General features: G+C 38.4%; 2 protein-coding genes across 3 annotated transcripts in view; one reads left to right on the top strand and one right to left on the bottom strand.

The window, feature by feature from the left end:
- The first annotated feature begins 576 nt into the window (after positions 1 to 576).
- On the top strand, positions 577 to 7,968 carry LOC306885577 (caspase activity and apoptosis inhibitor 1-like). Of its 2 annotated transcripts, none has more exons than XM_079442194.1 (6): positions 577 to 1,012; positions 2,872 to 3,042; positions 5,145 to 5,229; positions 7,015 to 7,063; positions 7,142 to 7,206; positions 7,290 to 7,968. In XM_079442194.1, exons 1-6 carry the CDS (start codon positions 908 to 910, stop codon positions 7,655 to 7,657), a joined length of 843 nt encoding a protein of 280 aa, XP_079298320.1. In that variant the 5' UTR covers positions 577 to 907; the 3' UTR covers positions 7,658 to 7,968. The 2 variants fall into 2 exon arrangements, with proteins under 2 accessions (XP_079298320.1, XP_079298321.1); XM_079442195.1 differs by having other exon boundaries at positions 869 to 1,012; positions 7,296 to 7,968.
- Positions 7,969 to 14,105: 6,137 nt separating this feature from the next.
- The window catches only part of LOC306885558 (uncharacterized protein), a 5,343-nt gene continuing 953 nt past the window's right edge, over positions 14,106 to 18,495 (bottom strand). Inside the window, exon 3 of the mRNA XM_079442169.1 lies at positions 14,106 to 15,944. Within this exon, the coding sequence (XP_079298295.1) occupies positions 14,940 to 15,944 (1,005 nt within the window). The 3' untranslated portion in view covers positions 14,106 to 14,939. The remainder of the gene's footprint in view (positions 15,945 to 18,495) is intronic.

Genomic DNA, 18,495 nt, shown 5'->3' on the forward strand with positions numbered 1-18,495 from the left:
TAATGCATATATTGTATCTATTTATAATATGTATTTAGGCTATGTATATATTGTTTGTATTCTCTCTCTCTCTCTATATATATATATATATATGTGTATGCATTCATTCAAGTTTATTCATTGATTCATGTGTCTTTTGTTTGTCCAGTGTATTTTTATATGTATTCATTCATAACTATAAATTACTTTATTTCGTTGCTCCAAATCAGCCTTTGTCACGGTGTTCATAGACGCGTCTTTTATTCTGAGGTAAAATTTGCAAACTAAATTGGTGATTATACTTACGTTATTTGATAAATATTTCATAAGCTGTCGATGAAGGCGTGATCTACTTTACTTTACTTACTTTTAGTCATTTAGCAGACGCTTTTATCCAAAGCGACTTACAAGAAAAAGTAACTAAAACTAAAAGTCAAAACTCTGTAAATACTCTATACACACACATTTAAGAAAATACAGAAATTAAATAAAATTGACAAATGCATACAACAACAACATTTCCATAGTAAACATAATAAGGAAAATAAAAATAAAAAGCGATACTAATATGGAGTGGGCTCTTTAAATTTTCGAGCTGTTGTGACGACGCATGACACGTGACAGCATGCACATGGCGGATGTAGTACGTCCGAATAACATTCATACTACCCTCATTCATACTATATAGAACGTACTTTTTTAACGGTCGATAAGTACGTTTGAATTCAAATGTAGTACCTACACAAGTAGTATGCGATTTCGGACGCAGCCTTTATTTTTTTGTTTCCTCGTGTAACATATTTGGCGGTTATTCAATGGAATTTTCGTGACTTCCGGTCTTCTCCAAACTGTGTCGTCTCGGATTCTGATTGGACTGTTGTTTGACGTCACTGACGTGCGACAGCGCCGCAGCAGCAGCACTGGAAAGATGCAGGAGGGAAAGAAAAGAGAAAAAGAAAAGAAACGGAGGCACTTAGATCGAGAGCACATCGATAGAGAGATGAAGAGGAGGAATACTGAACCCAGCTCTGAGGTGAGAGAGAGGGCTTTATTGAAAGAACTAACACTGAGCGATTATAATAACAGTAAACATCACTAATTAAAATCTGCTGTGAAATCATTAGAAGGAAAACCTAGCGTTTGTTTTCCTGAACATTGCATACAATACTCAGCAGTCTCTCAGTGAAAGACCTCATACATCATAACAAAAGAAAACAATGGTAATGCATGACCTCGCAGGGTCTCTGTAAACTCTTGAGTGCTGTGAAAAATACTAACACCTTATGATGAAGCTCATTGACTTTATTATTGTTCATTTATATCATTAGTTATATTATTTGTTTCATCCAACTTAAAATGAGTTTGAAAAGTCACTTTCAAAGCAAGCATCATCTGCGCATGATCAAATCTGTGTTGGGAAATATTTTGTATGCAAACGTTTTCTGCAAAGCGATACGTGATCACACCTTTAATCAGGTTTCAGACGTGGCCATTCATCTGAGACTGCATTACTGAAGCTGGTTCCAGATCATCGATTCTCATTTTACTGGATCTATCTCTATCTGTCAATCATCAGATTCTCCTGTCTACCCTCTCATCACTGGGCATCACTGGGATTCCACTTCGCTGGTTTGAATCCTATCTCACCGGTAGATCCTTCAGGGTGGCCTGGGGAGGGGAGGTATCCAAACCACATCAACTGATCACTGGAGTTCCTCAGGGATCGGTTCTTGGACCCCTCCTCTTCTCCACATACACTACATCGCTGGGTCCCATCATACATGCACATGGCTTCTCCTATCACTGCTATGCCGATGACACACAGCTCTATCTCTCTTTTCAACCAGATGACCCAACGGTAGCTGCACGGATCTCAGGCTGCCTGGCGGACATCTCGGCATGGATGAAAGAACATCACATACAGCTCAACCTGGCAAAGACGGAACTTCTGGTCTTCCCTGCCACTCCGACTCTACGGCATGACTTCACGATTCAGTTCGGCTCATCAATGATTACCCCATCAACTTCGGTCAGAAATCTTGGTGTAATCTTTGATGACCAGCTGACCTTCAAAGAGCACATTGCAAAGACTGCTCGATCCTGCAGGTTTGCACTACACAACATCAGAAAGATCAGGCCCTTTCTGACAGAACATGCTGCACAACTTCTTGTCCAGGCCCTTGTTGTTTCTAGACTGGACTACTGCAATGCTCTTCTGGCTGGTCTGCCATCAAACGCAATCAAACCTCTACAAATGATTCAGAATGCAGCGGCACGACTGGTCTTCAACGAGCCCAAAAGAGCGCATGTTACACCTCTCTTCATCTCCTTGCACTGGCTATCAGTGGCAGCTCGCATCCAGTTCAAGTCACTGATGCTTGCGTACATATCTACTACAGGCTCAGCACCCTCCTACTTCCACTCACTATTACAAACCTACATCCCCTCCAGAAGTCTGAGATCTGCTAGTGAGCGATGCCTTGTGGTACCATCACAGAGAGGCTCAAAATCCCTCTCCAGAACATTCTCGTTCACCATTCCTGGCTGCTGGAATAATCTTCCCACCCCTATCCGAAATTATGAAAGTGACAGCTGAAAACTCATCTCTTTCATCATGATTTCACTATCTGTCTTTAATCCCTTAATGTCTAGCTTGTTCTAATCTGAACAATGTCTGAAACTGTTACGAGCACTTATTTCCTTTTCTTGCTGTATTTCCTCCATGGTAAGTCGCTTTGGATAAAAACATCCGCTAAATGAATAAATGTAAATGTAACCTTTGCACTGGGTTTTAAATCATGTTAATTAATTGTAACATTGTGTTATTTAGGTTGGTGTCTGTCAGGCTTTAATATTTTTTACTATGTGTTTAATTTCTGCTAAATTTGAAAGGAGCGTGAGGTTCCTCAGGAGGTCAGTGATCTGGAGGAGGGAGGACTGGACCTGAACAAGATCTTCAGACCCATCAGCTCCTACATGCAGGACCGCAAGGAGATGCTGGAGCAGTGTTTGCATGTGCTGGGAGAGAATAAACTCAAACACATGCTTCCGGAGGAACTGAAGGTACCTTTATGTGTTTTGTCCTTATCTAAAATTATTGATGGTTTCCATGCTGAATGTTGACGTCTGCGTGTCAGCATTTTTCCCATTTGCAAGGAACGGTCACTATATTATGACGCTAAAATCAGCTCACTGTCACATCAGTGAAAAATCCATGATACAGTTGTCAGTAGAACATGTAATGCATTAATATCACCACATTTAATAAGGAATGGTTTATGGAGTAATGGAAACGATGTATGGTCTAGTTTGGAAACGGATCCGTTTTAAAAAGCAGATCATTCAGAGTATGTAAAGAAAACACTGGTCACGGTAACAAAACCATTATAGTTAGATGTCAGCTTCTGTGTTGTTCTCTTAAAAATGATTTTATACTACAATTAAACATTCAAGATTACATTGAAAAAGGCAGGTTCATCTCAGCTGAATTATAGATCTTTCACTTTCACTCATTTTCCAGTTTATCTTAACATACTAACTGTTGTCTGAATACAAGAAGTTCAATTTTTTTTTTTTTTTTTCTTCACATTACACTTTTTTTTTTTCTAGGACACATTTCTCAGTACTAAAGTCACTTTTTCAAAAACTCTTCACACGGTTCTCCTAACATCTGTCAACTTGACACAGCAGTTAATTTCACATTAAAAAATGCACTGCATCTACCAAAACACTTCATTAATGTCTGAAATCAACTCCGATTCAAATCAGTTCTTCCATAACTCTAGCAAAGGTTTTCACCAAACAATTCAATTCAAGTTAATTTGTATAGCGCTTTTTAGGATACAAATCGTTGCAAAGCAGCTTTACAGGAAAATATGTTTATACAATATACTTATACATTGTAGAAACTGGATACATTTAACTTATGACAACATGTGGTAATTCTGTATGTTATCTGAGGTTGGCATCCTCTGAGGGGTTGGCATCATCTCTTCTCAGGTGTTTGGTCATCTCAGGTAATTTAAGGGTTGGATCCAGACCAAAGCTTCTGTAATTCCTAGTTGTTCCTATTTCCTAGTCCAATATATTCTGTGTAATGTTTTTTGGTCTAATAAGTAATATCTCTGTCTTATCCTAATTTAATAGGTGAAAAGTATTGGTCATCAAATCTTTTACATTTTTAACACACTCTGTTAGCTTAGATAATTTAGAAGTTTCATCTGATCTTGTTTAGATATATAGTTGAGTATCATCAACATAACAATGGAAATGAATCCCGTATTTTCTAATAATATTACCAAGGGGCAACATGAAAATAGCAGAGGACCTAGGACAGATCCTTGTGGTATGCCATGCTTTACTGGTGATAATTGAGATAAGTCCCCATTTAAATAAAGAGGTAGCGATCGGACGGGTAGGATCTAAACCATCTTAAAGCCTGCCCTTGAATACCAGTATAGTTTTGTAATCAATCTATGAGTATGTCATGGTCTATAGTGTTGCGTTCGACACTATAGATCAAGTAAAACTAGCAATGAGATACAGCTTTGGTCTGACGCAAGAAGCAAGTAAAACAAACACTTTCTCGCTCATAACACAACGACCTAAAAAAAACACAACAACAGGAAGCATTATACAATGTTTTCTTTTGTAAAGTTTATTTTATGTTCTAGGGGTTGGGAAGTAACTAACTTAAAATATAAAAAAAGTAAAGATGTGGCTCTAAAAAAAATGGATAAATCTCCTTTTCTCCTATCCCAGCTCAAGTTCACACCAACACTTTTAATTAACATTACCCAAACACGGAATATTCTTCTCAAATGAAGTGGTTTTATTGCTAGCTTAGTAAAGCCAATTAAATAACATAAACAAAGATCGATAGACAGAAAACAACCAAATCGTTTTGATGTAATTTTGACAGATGTGGTCAATGAATGCATTTTGTGCCAAAGCACTGATAAATGATCCACGGTTTAGCACACACAGACTGATGTTGTGCTCAAACAACAACAAAAACTGCAAGTAACTGAACAAGTGACAGGGATGTTTGTTAGGTTTTACATTGAAAATGTCATGTGACTATTTCCCCAAACCCTAAAGATTTATGCTGGAAATGTGGAGTGTTTGTATTGTCTGTTTTAATAAAGGGCTGTTGTTTCCCGCAGGACTGTTCGTTTAGTGAGATTAAGGAACTGTGCTGGGATCAGCTGCAGCAGCTCTCGGAGATTCATCTGCTGGAGATTCTGGACGGTAAATCTCATTCAACTTTAAAGGGGTCATCGGATGCTAAATTTACTTTACAAGTTTGAACATAAATGTGTGTTGGAAGTGTGTGTACACATTAGGGCTCTCACGATATTAGATTTTTTCACACTATCGATATCTATAGAAACCTTGAGGAATCAGTCAAATTAGTTTTTAGTTTTTCTTTTTACCCAATGAACATAAGGATACTGATAGACACAGGGCACATGCATTTTCACTTCTTCAGGTCACAGCTGACTGAAACTCTGGCTTGCTCTGTCTTCTTTGAAGCTCTCTATGAAATAACAAGAGAGAAAATAGTCAAGTTCAACAGTATGATGAATAAATATTAACATCAAAACTGATACTTTAACCTGTTAACTTGCGAACCCATATTTTAATCTCTTTAACCTATAGGACCAACTTTACATTTATCAGTGTTTAATGTGGTCGCTCAGTTTTTCTAGATTTGTTTTAATCATGATTTTAACAAAGAAACCAAGTGCTACGCACATGTATTGGTCATGACTTGATTGCAAATATAAATACGAGTTAGATGAGTTTTAAAATTAGACGAGTAAAGAAAATGCTGTACTTATTAAAATGATCATCCCTTTATTTAAATACATGAACACAGGAAACCGCTGTTAACAGGTTAATGTAATGTTTCCCATTTTGTGACTAGTAAAATAATTGAAACTTACTGTCTGTATAATATTGGTTCTTCTCGGAGAAGCTGTGTCTTTGGTCTTGTTTGACAGGTGTCAGCGTTAAGGTGCAATACTGCCCCCTGGGAGGTCAGTCAGGTACTGGCGCTCGAGTAGGCTATTTGCATATCATGTTATCATAAGTGTCCTGTTCATTTTAAATATTGTGGTTATCGCCAATACCGGTATTTCGTCACACCCTAAATGAACACGAAGTCGATATTTCATGATTTTGAATATCACAGTTATCATCAATACCGGTATATCGTGATACCCCTAGTACACATCCATCCTATAATCATAAAAATCCACCCAGTGTTTTTTTTTAATCCCTATTTTAAAATCCTCTTTCTCAAATTAGGCTGGTCTGAGGTTTCTTTCAGAATGACGTTCTGTACAGGCCCCTCCCACAATAGTTGATTGACACTAGCGTCTTACCCTAGACCCGCCCTCAGAGAGCTGTCCACCGACTCCGGTGCGGGGAAGACAAGATGTCTCCGATTAAGTGATTGAGGTGTTTTCTTGTTGGATGTAATAATGAATATAGCAGTTGTCATTTACTCCTGACATCTGAGCCGCTGAAGACGCAGAGGATTAACGTTACTTGAAGGGAATGCGCCGATCCCCGATCTACATAAATGCTTCTATGTTCACCTGAATCATTCGTGATCCAGCCTCATCTACAGAGGAAGTGAATGCAAGGGTTGTTAATGAATCTTTGCAAATTGCCTTTCCTAACAATGTGCTAGTTAGCAAGTTTCACGGCTGAAGTAAACAGTACTACTTGTCACTCCACGGAAGAGAGGGGCGGGGTCAGCAGAGCTCATTAGCATTTAAAGCAACATGGACTAGAATGGCTTGTTGAAAACAGAGCTGATTTTGACAGGGTAAAGAAGGTGTTTTTTACACTACCATTGAGAAATTTTAACCAATGTATGTTATAGACTTTTCATTAAGACCCTAAAGTGACTCCTTTAATCTGTCTCTGAACAAACAAATAAAAAGCTGCTTGTTCTCTTTTATCAAGTCCCACTGGTACCTTTGTATTATGTTTGATTAAAGGTTTATTATTTTGTTTGTAAAGGTAAAGCGTTATCAGCTGAACCCGAAGAGAATAACTTTCCTGACAGTCAGTAAGTCAAAACTCTCTGAATTATTAGCATAAAAAGAAACAATTTAACTTTTGACAATGTTTTGATTAACATTTAAAGGCAGGACAGTAACGTGGACTCCACTTCATCTCTGAGAGAAAATCCTGAAACAGAAGAAAAACAAGGTACGTAACTCATTATAGATTTAGATGATTATTCCTGAGTGTTTTAATGAGTGAAATCAGGTTTGGATGTAATTGTGTGTCAGGCGCAGGTTCAGGAGAAGACAGTGATGTTCTCAGCATCAACGCAGACATTGACGACAGTGACATCGAGGGTCATAAAGCGGTCAAAGCTGAAGAACCGGCGCTCAGAGATGAAGCTGTGCCTCAGCCGGACGAGCCCAAAGCAGAGCTCCAGCACGACATCGATAGAAGCGTGAGTGAAATCCTGGCTCCGACGTCCGGCTCTGAACACGGCGATCTGAGGGAAGCGTCGCTGGAAACACCAGCCGCTCCAGAAACAGAGCAGCAGCCGTCGACTCAGCAGCTGGAGCTACTGGAGCTGGAGATGAGAGCCAGAGCCATCAAAGCCCTCATGAAAGCCAGCGAGATCAAGAAGCACAGCGACCGCTGATCAGACATTCAGCTCAGAGTCTGATGAGGAGCGTCTGTGGACATTCAGCTCAGAGTCTGATAAAGACATTTCCCACTCAAAGTGTAATAAAGAGCGTCTGTGGACATTTTAGCACAAAATTCCAGAATCAAAATGTTCCTCTTGTTTGTCCCCAACCACAGTTTCAGTTGCAAACATTTCTGTGGATCCAGAGGATGGTTGATTTAGATTTATTTTTTTTTGTTTTTTGTATAATGATAAACAAATGAGCAATGCTATAGTACAAACAGTTCGACATAAAGAATTGGCAACAAAACTAGAAATGTCAAAAATATTTTTTTTTAACTGCAATTATTTTTCAAAATATGTATAGTAATGAAGTTACTTGAACACCTACCTGTTTTCTAAATATTTGTTAAATTAATAATGACTGACAAATAAGTAGAAACAGGTCAACATTAGAATATATTTTTTTCCTCCCTGAAAAAAAAAAAAAAAAAAGAGTAGAAATAATCTTCTAGTGTATGGAAACTGTAACACATGTCTGATGGGAACATCAGCAACAATATCATATGTTCATTATTTGTTCTGCAGAATCAAAACAATAAAATACATATCCGTAAGAACAGTTTTATTCTTTATTCTTTGGTCTATAATGATGAATAACAGTATACCGTCGCTCAGCTTTTAAAAACGTCTTTTTGCCACCAAACGAAGAACGAAAACAAACTTCGTCTGAACTATATCGAGGCCTTAAGTCATGCCTCCACCCCGATTAACAATCTGTTGTGAAGGAGTGTCTGGACCACGGCGACAGGTGTGCCCAATTCAACTCAATTCAACTCAATTCAACTCAATTCGTAGGCGGAGCCACGGTCCAGAAAGCTCCCGAGTCAAACGGGATGGTCAGTAAGATAAACCTGTCATGTCAAAGGCACTGCAGAATAGTTATGATATTTCAGATGCCTGAGATTCTTTGAGAGTTTGGTGCCATTATTGTCTCACTTTTCAGAATCAGGTGCAGTTAACTTCCATTTTACAGGAAAGAAAAGTAAACTGTTGACCTTTGCTTTGAACATATATATATATATATAATATATATATATATATATATATATATATATGTAGGTCAAAAGATTGTATACCTTACTATTTTATATTTTTGCAAGTCACTTATAGTCATCAAGCCTGCATTTATTTGATCAAAATTGCAATATACTTTATTCATTTACTTAATGCATTTTATAAAATGCTCATATCATTATTATTTTTGTATTTATTTATTTTTTCATTTTCAGAGAAATGAAATTACATTTCTGTAAACTCTTTCTCGACTTTCTCTCTCTGTAAGTGAGTTATTTATAACACAACAAAAGACTTTGAGGTTTATGACATGACAGGCTGTGATCTCGCATTCTTTTTTAGCCTATAAGAGGCTTGCAGTTGCCTGCTGCAGAACACTGAACAACAGCTGATTGTCCGCAGAACGGTAAGACTATGAATTTAAGCATTATTATTATTATTATTATTATTATTATTAATAATTTATTTATTTATTTAGCTAGCTAGCTAGCTATTGTTGTCATCTCCCATTTTCTACTATAGCAGTTTATCCAACAATAACAATTTCTGAGTCTGAGAACAACATAAATTTCAAAAGGGTCCACAGTATTTCCAATAGTATTAATTAGGTTATGTCTGAGTTTCTGTGTACTATGGCTCTGATTTTGATGTTTATTTTATTGTCCTTGATTTCTCAGTTCCTGTGTTTAGATCCTATTTCCTTGGTTGCTGAGTAATGTCCAAAGATTGTTTTATTATTGGGAGATGTGAGGGTCTGTAGTACTTAACATAAAGAGAAAAGAAAAAAAATAATAAGAAAACTTTACCGGCTACCTTGGATCACGTGTGGTACCTCAGCCGAACAATGGCAGTGATGTCAGTGGCCAGCTTTCACACTTCTACAACAATCAGTTACAGTTTACTTTGTTACACAATTAAAAAAAAAAAAAAGTTTGGCCTGATGCATGAACAAACTCAGTTTCAGAGTAGAGTAGGTTTAGAGTTGCCAAAACCAAACAAATCCAACCTGGTTTAGATCAGGTTCACTCGGCTGACAAAGGTTAATATAAACCTACTTTTTCAACAAGAGTTTGATCCAGAGTTCATGATAAGCTCTAGAGGACGGCCATGACATGTGGAGTCCCACAAGGCTCAGTTCTTGCACCGCTCTTGTTTAGCCTGTATATGCTCCCACTAAGTCAGATAATGAGGAAGAACCAAATTGCCTATCACAGCTATGCTGATGATACCCAGATTTACCTAGCCTTATCTCCAAATGACTACAGCCCCATTGACTCCCTCTGCCAATGCATTGATGAAATTAACAGTTGGATGTGCCAGAACTTTCTTCAGTTAAACAAGGAGAAAACTGAAGTCATTGCATTTGGAAACAAAGATGAAGTTCTCAAGGTGAATGCATACCTTGACTCTAGGGGTCAAACAACTAAAAATCAAGTCAGAAATCTTGGGGTGATTCTGGAGACAGACCTTAGTTTCAGTAGTCATGTCAAAGCAGTAACTAAATCAGCATACTATCATCTCAAAAACATTGCAAGAATTAGATGATTTGTTTCCAGTCATTGCTGATGCCTGTCTCAAAATGTTCACTGACCACAATGTGACAAGATTTGATATCGCTCTTGACTTCCTGAACAGCTTGGTAAAAGGAAAGGAAAGCAATTACGGACACATCTGCAGGATAATATTAGTCATAAGAATTGAGAAAAGACAAGTCAAGCAGTTGTTTTCCTGACTGATTCTTGACATCATAAGGGAAGAAAACACTAAGCAGTGCATCCGTTTGTTGGAGTTGGCTTCTGATTTGTTCTCCACAGAGTCTTATTATACTCAAACACTTGCACGTTTTTATTGCATTAAGGTAAAGGACTACACTAAGGCGGTATACTGGGCAAAAAAGGCCATTAAACAACATCCTGATAATTCTTGTATTTTGGACACATTGGCACAAGTTCACAAAAAACACCTGCAGAAAATCTCGCTTGTAGCTGGAGGAACATTCAAGACGTTTTTGCCCATTGCTCAGTCTGCTATTGATGCATTAAAAGTTGTAGAGAAAGCAGCTGAAAATGACCCAGAAAACAACACCAAATTCAATAACAGCGGCCTCTTAGGATTCCTCCAGGTTTGCAAGATCATACATCCAAAAAATATTGAACGGTCTGATCAAGAATACAGTAGGTTCATCAGTGGTCTCAGTGATGTGGAGACAAAATATGATTTCTTTGAATGGTACCTGCCATTCTCAAGACCAAGGATTGAAAAAGAGGATCCATGCTACCTTCGTAGAGATGCTGAAATGTGCTACAGTCTATATTTTAAACAGGGCAAGAGCAATAAAATGGCCCTGAATAAGAAAAAAATGAAGTCTTTTGGAGGACTACTTAATTTCCTAAAATATGACATCAATGTCCTTAAAGAAAATCAAAGCGCACTTAAAAATCCACAATCGGATCATGAAATGGTTCTCTACATTCTTGCCAACATTATCTTGAGTCACTTTGGTGAGCCGTGTGAGAAAGCAGAAGATCTTCAGGCCAGGTTACAGGAGCTTTGGGCAACAGAAGCTCAAGACAGAAGCCCAGAGTTTTATCGCTTGGTCTTTTTGCTCTTTTGGCCTGATGGAGCACAGTCAGCAAACGCAAGCCCTCCAGACCTTGCAAAGTGTCTAGAATGTATGGGTCAGTCATATGAGAGAAAGTATCAGAAATACCTTCGTGGCCGCTACCTGGTGCCTCTGTTCTTCTTAAAGGAAAGGGTTTGCAGAGACTGGTCCATTCCTCGAAACTTCAAACAGATCTGAACAGATCAGAAGGAGATGAAAAAACAGAAATCAAATGTCTTCAGCGCATCAGCGGGACGTGTTTGCTGTTATAGAGGAGCAGAAGATTCAGGTCACCCCTCACAATCAGGCCAGTGTGTGCAAACAAGGCCAGGCGTCTTTCTACCTGGGCTTCAATATCAGAGGACCTGTTGCCTACAACACCAGATATGAGCAGAACTGTGAGTAAAGCAATGCATTACATTTCAAACTCATATGCCATATTCATCAAACATTTGTCAGTACTACTGTGTCAGCTGTTTATTGTCTTCAATGAAAAAAATAAATAAAATGTCTTCCCTTTTCTCAGAAGTCATATCTGAATTGCGTGATTTAGTGATTTGCCTGCTGGACTAGATGACTGTGGGATGGAATGAATCTCCGAACTCAAACGTCCTCAAATGGCACATCCAGGACAAAAGTTCACGTCTTCTTAATATTTGTGTTTCTAAGTTCTGAAGAAAGAAAAACAAAAGGGGGCGGGGGGACAAGTTGACAATAGTTATTAATAATAATAATACATTTTATTTATAATGCACCTTTCTTACACACTCAAAAAAAAAAAAAAAAATAGTTGAATGAACATGATTTATCGTAGCACCCTTTATGCATCTAATCAAATCAAGTAAACTGGGACTGCTTCGAATATGTTATCTGAACACAATATACATTTGTAGATTAAACATGATTTTAATGTCAATGTAACTTCTTTGCAATTAATTGAATCAAAATGTTTGTATTGTGTTATTTTAATCATTTTTATTCACTCGATGTCGGTAAAGCATTTCAATTCAACACACTTCTGCCTTGTTACATCAACTAGCTAATGTCTTGTTCATGTGTGGTAATGCATATCTATCTCGCTTCATTTAGATTTGTTTTAGATGACAGCACTGAGCAGCAAGACATTGCCAAAAATTCAATAATCTACAAATAAAGCACAGAAAACATGCAAACAATTTAATGTTTTTTTTTTTTTTTTTTCATTAAGCTTTTACATGCCCCAATTAAGTTTAAACTGCTTTCTTCACTTTAAGTCTCCTACGGAGCTCCAGACAGTTTATGTACCATGACTTCTCCGTCTCTGACCATGTCCCGAAGGCTGGTCCCCATCCACTATCTTCAACGAAGCGCTCCGTGAACGTCTCCACCGCTTTCTCAACTGCACTGCTGTCCAGTTCAATCACGTATTCATTTTAAAGTTCTTATCTTAACTTATAAAGCAGTACATGGGCAGGCCCCAGAGTATATTGTAATTTGGTTGCAGTGTCCACACCATCTCGGTCTCTCCGGTCTGCTTGTTCTCTTACTCTGTACCAGCCCCGTTGTAAACTCAAAACGATGGGTGGGAGGTCATTCTCTTGAACTGCTCCCAGATTGTGGAATTCTCTGCCTCCTCCTATAAGGAATGCTCTGTCTTTTGATTGTTTTAGGAAATTACTCAAAACATATCTTTCTGGTGAAGCTTTTAAGTTATAATCTTACAGTTGTTGTTGTCATATTTATGTGCCAGGCTTATGAACTTGCCCTCGAAGACGCATCCCATCCTGAGAGGGAAGCATCCGTCGTGATCATCTGGGCATGGCAGACTACATTTACTCCTTTCTGACACTTTTAGTAGGCAGAGAGACGACCAGGAGGGATGAATACTCAGGGACTTCATACACCACAGAAACGGTCTCGTATAATTGTGAGCAAATTGGAGTTGTGTAGCCAAACTGGATCGTTTGAAGAATCTAAGGTGACACTCCTGCTAAGTCCCTCCAGGCATGGAGGAAGGCCGACAGAGATAGCAGAGTTGAACAGTTCAAATGGGAGTTCAACACGGGGTCTTTTTATTTATCTTATAGAAAACAATTGAAGAATATACCTTGCATGTTTGTGAAAGTCAGCTGGGTGCATTATGAAGGCCTCAAGTGGCAAACTATCTGACTGTGTTGGCCTCGTGACCTACGTGACTGCACTTATGCACAGAGAACACAGAAGGAAGCACCGGAGATTGGAGATGCCACAGCATGAGATAGTGTAGAAATAGATCATGTGTGTACAACTCATTAAAATCCTGACAGCTCATTAACATGCTTTTGCAACATTGAGCACCTGGAAAGTTTAAAAAGTTAAAGTTTTGAAAAAACAGACTAACAGGTGGTTTTCTACAATGAAAGCAAGCATTATGAAAAACAAAAAAACAGTGGGGAAGTGCTGGGAATGACGTATCAACAACTGGTCTGTATGCTCATTGGACAGCGATCAATAAGGAAATTGTATAAAGATGGTAGTCGGGACAAAGAAAGATTCAAATGTTCTGCAAGTATCTCGGCTTTGTTGTCTTTTTGCAATAAAGTCTAAGTTTGCCCTCTGGAACACCTGAGCATTATTTTGCAAGACAGAGAAGACTTATTTCCACAACAAGAAAGAAAGACTATAAAAAAATGAATTATAATAATAACACGTACAACTGTTTCTATTTCCATGCCTGTTTGCACCTCCCTTTCTTCATGTGTTCAATACTTTTTCACTCTCATTGCATTTTATTACACAACTTAATTTCTGAACTTTTTTTTTTTTGTATGCATGTATTACTTGGGTTGCTACTGACGTCTGATCAAAATTTCATGTCAACAGCACCTTTAGAAATATATTTACTGAGAAAAATGGTGACGTGTTTGTCGGGCAATTTTAGCTGACTCTCATCAGCATAAGAGACAAACTCACTCTTAGTCTTTAAGAAGGTTTTATTCTTTGCAAAGAAGGTCAAGTCATACAGACACACAGGTGGCTGCAGAGTGTGACCTTTATATCTATATTCTAGGCACTCAAGGTTACAAAGCTAAGTAATGGTAAGAAACTAGAAAGAAACACTCCACTATATTTCATGAGCGTATAGAAAATCAACCAAGATTAATTTTTCTTCAACAGGTTCAATAATTATTTTACCTGCTCTATCTATCAAATATGTTTATCCTACACGGCATCTAATTCAATGTAGTCAGTTAGCTCAACATAATTTCATTAGAATTTGTTATTAAAAATAAATAAAAAACAGTTTTTGAGCCAAAACATTAGTTTTATGATTCTGGGGGCAGAAAGAAAGAAAGAAAGAAAGAAAGAAAGAAAGAAAGAAAGAAAGAAAGAAAGAAAGAAAGAAAGAAAGAAAGAAAGAAAAGTAATAATATGTACTGACTGTAGGTTGTTGTCACTTGCCATTTCAAGGAAATCATTAGCAGTCATAAAGAACACATATAACTCAGTTTATTTAATAAATGTTGGAAGCGTTACAATATCACACTGTTCACCAACACAAACGGCAGTGCCTAACAGCACAGTGAAGTGTGCAGCGCGAGTCTCACGGGAAACAGCCTTTAGCTCTGAATCTTCTTCTCGAGGTGAATGCTGGCTCTCTCAGTCGTGGTCGACGTAAGCCAGGTGGCGGTCGAGGCTCTTCAGAGTCCTGCAGTGTTTGCCGCAGTGGCTGCAGATGAAGGGACTCTCTCCGGCGTGAGAGCGCCAGTGCAGCCGCAGCTTCCTCCAGTGCCTAAACCTCTTCCCGCACTGCGTGCAGCTGTAGGGCCTCCTGAAGTGAGCTTTCTTGTGCTGCCGCAGCGTTCTGCGCAGGATGAAGGCTCTGGAGCACAGCGAGCAGCCGTGGGGTCTCTCGCCCGTGTGGAAGCGCCGGTGTCTCCTCAGGGTTCGCCTGTACATGAAGATCTTATCACAAACGCTGCAAACGTGGAACTGGCTGATGGCTCTCTGCAGTATCTCAGCCCTCTGGAGTTGCACAGAGCAGTGTCTTAAAGGAGTATCGGGCGGAGAGAAGTCCTCCTGCTTGGGTAAAGGGCCGAGCCTTTCTGTTGATGTGTTTATGAGACAGCTCTGTGTAATCTGGCTCCGCACGGAGCTGAAATACCCGCCGGAGGAAGACGGGCTCCAGTGAGGACACGGCTGGAAAGACTCTTCTGGTTCATGAAGCTCATTCTCCTCAGGCTTCAGCTGAGCTCCATTGCTTTGACCTGAAGTCTGGCACGCTTGCGTCTCCTCGAGACGTCTGATTTCCCATTCGTCTTCTTCAGTCGTCACAGCTACGTCTTCGTATTCCTGTTTAACGTCTGGCTTCGGCTCTGGTTCAGTCGTGCTCGATGCTTCTGGCGGATACTCTTCAGAAACGTTGGGAAACGTCTGCACTTCGTTGTCGCTCACGGATAAGGTCGTTTGTATCGTTTTATCTTCTGCAACAGCTAACTGTGTTTCTTTCCATTCATGCGGATCTGTTAAGACAGGCGGTGTCTCCTGCGCTGGCTGCGGACTGGGGTTTTCCTGGGCGTCTGATTCCAGATCTTCAGGCTCATTGACTGGCTCACTGCACTGAAAGCTCATCATCGGCTGGGGATCTCCAGACGTGACTCTGTCCTGGAAAACCAGAGATGGACAAACGACTCCATTACTAGAGTGAAATTACAGACACTGCTGGTCAAATATTACTCCATTTTACACTTGAATGTTGTAAAGACAGATTTTTATGCAAGTAGACGTACAGAAGTACTTGCTTTTATAAAATGACTTAAGTACCAAAAGAAAATTGTTGATGAGCTGAAAAGAAAGCACGTCACGCCTCTGTTCATCAATCTGCTGAGGCTACCAACAGCTGCTCGCATTAAATTCAAGGCATTAATGTTTTCCTACAGAACCACCTCTGGCTCTGACCCCTTTACCTAAATTCAGTACTTCAGACTTATGTGCCTCTAGAAGCTTGCGTTCTTCAAGTGAACAACACTTTATTGTTCATCCCAAAGAGGTACAAAATCACTTTCATGGGCTTTTACACTGAATTTCACAGTCTCGTGTAAACACGTCGTTTCGCGTGAGAATGATTCTAATTTGAACGGCATTCAGTGTAAACGGCGACTGATAATGCATTTATGTCGTGCCAGATGTGTGAGAGAGACCGCACACACAATGTAACTCACAGAAATGTATAGATGCATACTGCGGTAGAAGAAATATATATATATATATATTCACAAAATATGATTTAGATAAGCAACATTATATGACCATGATGTTTCCCCGATTGACAATATCAGCACGATTGCAATGACACTGATTTTACACAATAGTATTTCAATAAACAAGAAGTTAAAATTAAATGACTTAGATTTTAGACAAAATATTGACTGTTTTTGCTCAATTTCTATATTCTACAGCAGAACTGTCTCTGAGCAACACAGTGGTGTTTCCTTACTGAATGAATCCACGTTTCTGAACGAATCAGCCGTTTGAATGAATAAATAAATGACTCGCTCATTAAAACCGACACTTGCCGCCACCTAAATTATAAAATAAATACTACTTATAAAATGTATTATGCATTTTGAAATTGTGCAGTGTAAATGCATTTATAGCAGCTGAGCTCAATCAAACTATCAAATGCAGAGCACTTTATTTTGAGAGTTAAGTCAGATAAAATCTGTTAATTAGTCCAGATTTGGGGAACTGTAATGTTTAGGGCTGGGTATCGAGTTCGAATTGCCTCGATACCACCGAGTATCGAAAAACGTCTTGTCATTCGGTACCAAATTTCGATACCTAAGGGGTTAATCTGATCACCGTCAGTGAGCCAATAATCCTTTAGCACTAGGTGTGTTTGACTAGAAGCGGCGCGGCGCTGATTGATCAGTGGTTGACCTCCGCAAAAGCGTTTCGAAAGCGCACGGAGCAGTCCGCTCTTTAAATCGCGCTGTTTGTTTATTATACACAGACTGAAGCGCGCGTGACGCTCGCGGTCATTTCAGCGTCTGCCGCCTCACTACATGAGGACATAAACACATGAACAACATCTCCAGACCTGCTCTGAGAGTCACTTCATGAGCATTTTACCGTTTGATTCGAGTAAAACTAGCATCATATCATATACACACAGAACTGTAAAGGTATTACAGGCAACCCGTCAAAATAAAAGTTCGGTTTAACTTGGAAGACTGCTGCAGAAATATATTAATATTGTTCAGCAGACAGCACTGCTAATACTAGGCTACTATTCAAATTAAAACTTTTTTTTTTTTTTAGTAATGATCACACAACAGTGATTCCATGTTTTAATGTTAATAGTAACCCCCCTTTGTTTGCCAAAATAAATAAACTTTGATTTTCAATAATTTAAAGAGAAATTAAATGAATGTTTTATGTCTTCATTTGAAAACCAGATACAGAACACAGAATTTCTGAGGAAAAATAAAACATTTCACAAGGCTATTTTAAGAATACATTTAAATAAACTAAGTTGTTATTATGCATTCAAATAATTAGACATACTACACCAGAATTTAATAACAATAAAATATATGGTGAAAGAAAATAAAACACCCACTTATGAAAGTGGATGAAGATTTACAATTTCTTGAAGTCTTTAACAACCTAGAAATGATGATGTGTTTTAAAATGAACACGCACTAATGTAAACGTAGCCTAACAGATGTGTAAACTGAAAACTATTTGAACTTTATTAAAATTATTTATTTATTGTGTTGGATATATTTTGTTCCTTTGTGCAGTGGCTCAGGAGATGAGGCTTTGAGTCTATAAATATCAACAAGCTAAAAAAAATAGTTTTTTGAGATAATGTAATCTTATTAAAACTGATTTCATAAAACTGGTATCGAAAAAAGTATCGTTCAGGAACCGGTATCGAACTCAAGGTATCGGTATCAAATTTTTTGAACGATACCCAGCCCTAGTAATGTTTAATAATTAATTTTATTATGTTAATACTTTTTCGCTGAAATTTGCATAGATTTTTGCTCGTATATGCTGTCAATTATAGTTCTTAGAAAGAAAATCTGCCAAAAAAAATTGCAATCGGTGCATCTCTAATAAAAAAACTTTGCTATGTAAACAAATATTGTATTTGCAACTGGTCAGTGTTCAAAAAATCACTCCATGTATCCCTACAAGAATGATTACT

Source organism: Barbus barbus (assembly GCF_936440315.1).
Source record: "Barbus barbus genome assembly, chromosome: 2".
In the NCBI taxonomy this organism is placed as follows: Eukaryota; Metazoa; Chordata; class Actinopteri; order Cypriniformes; family Cyprinidae; genus Barbus; species Barbus barbus.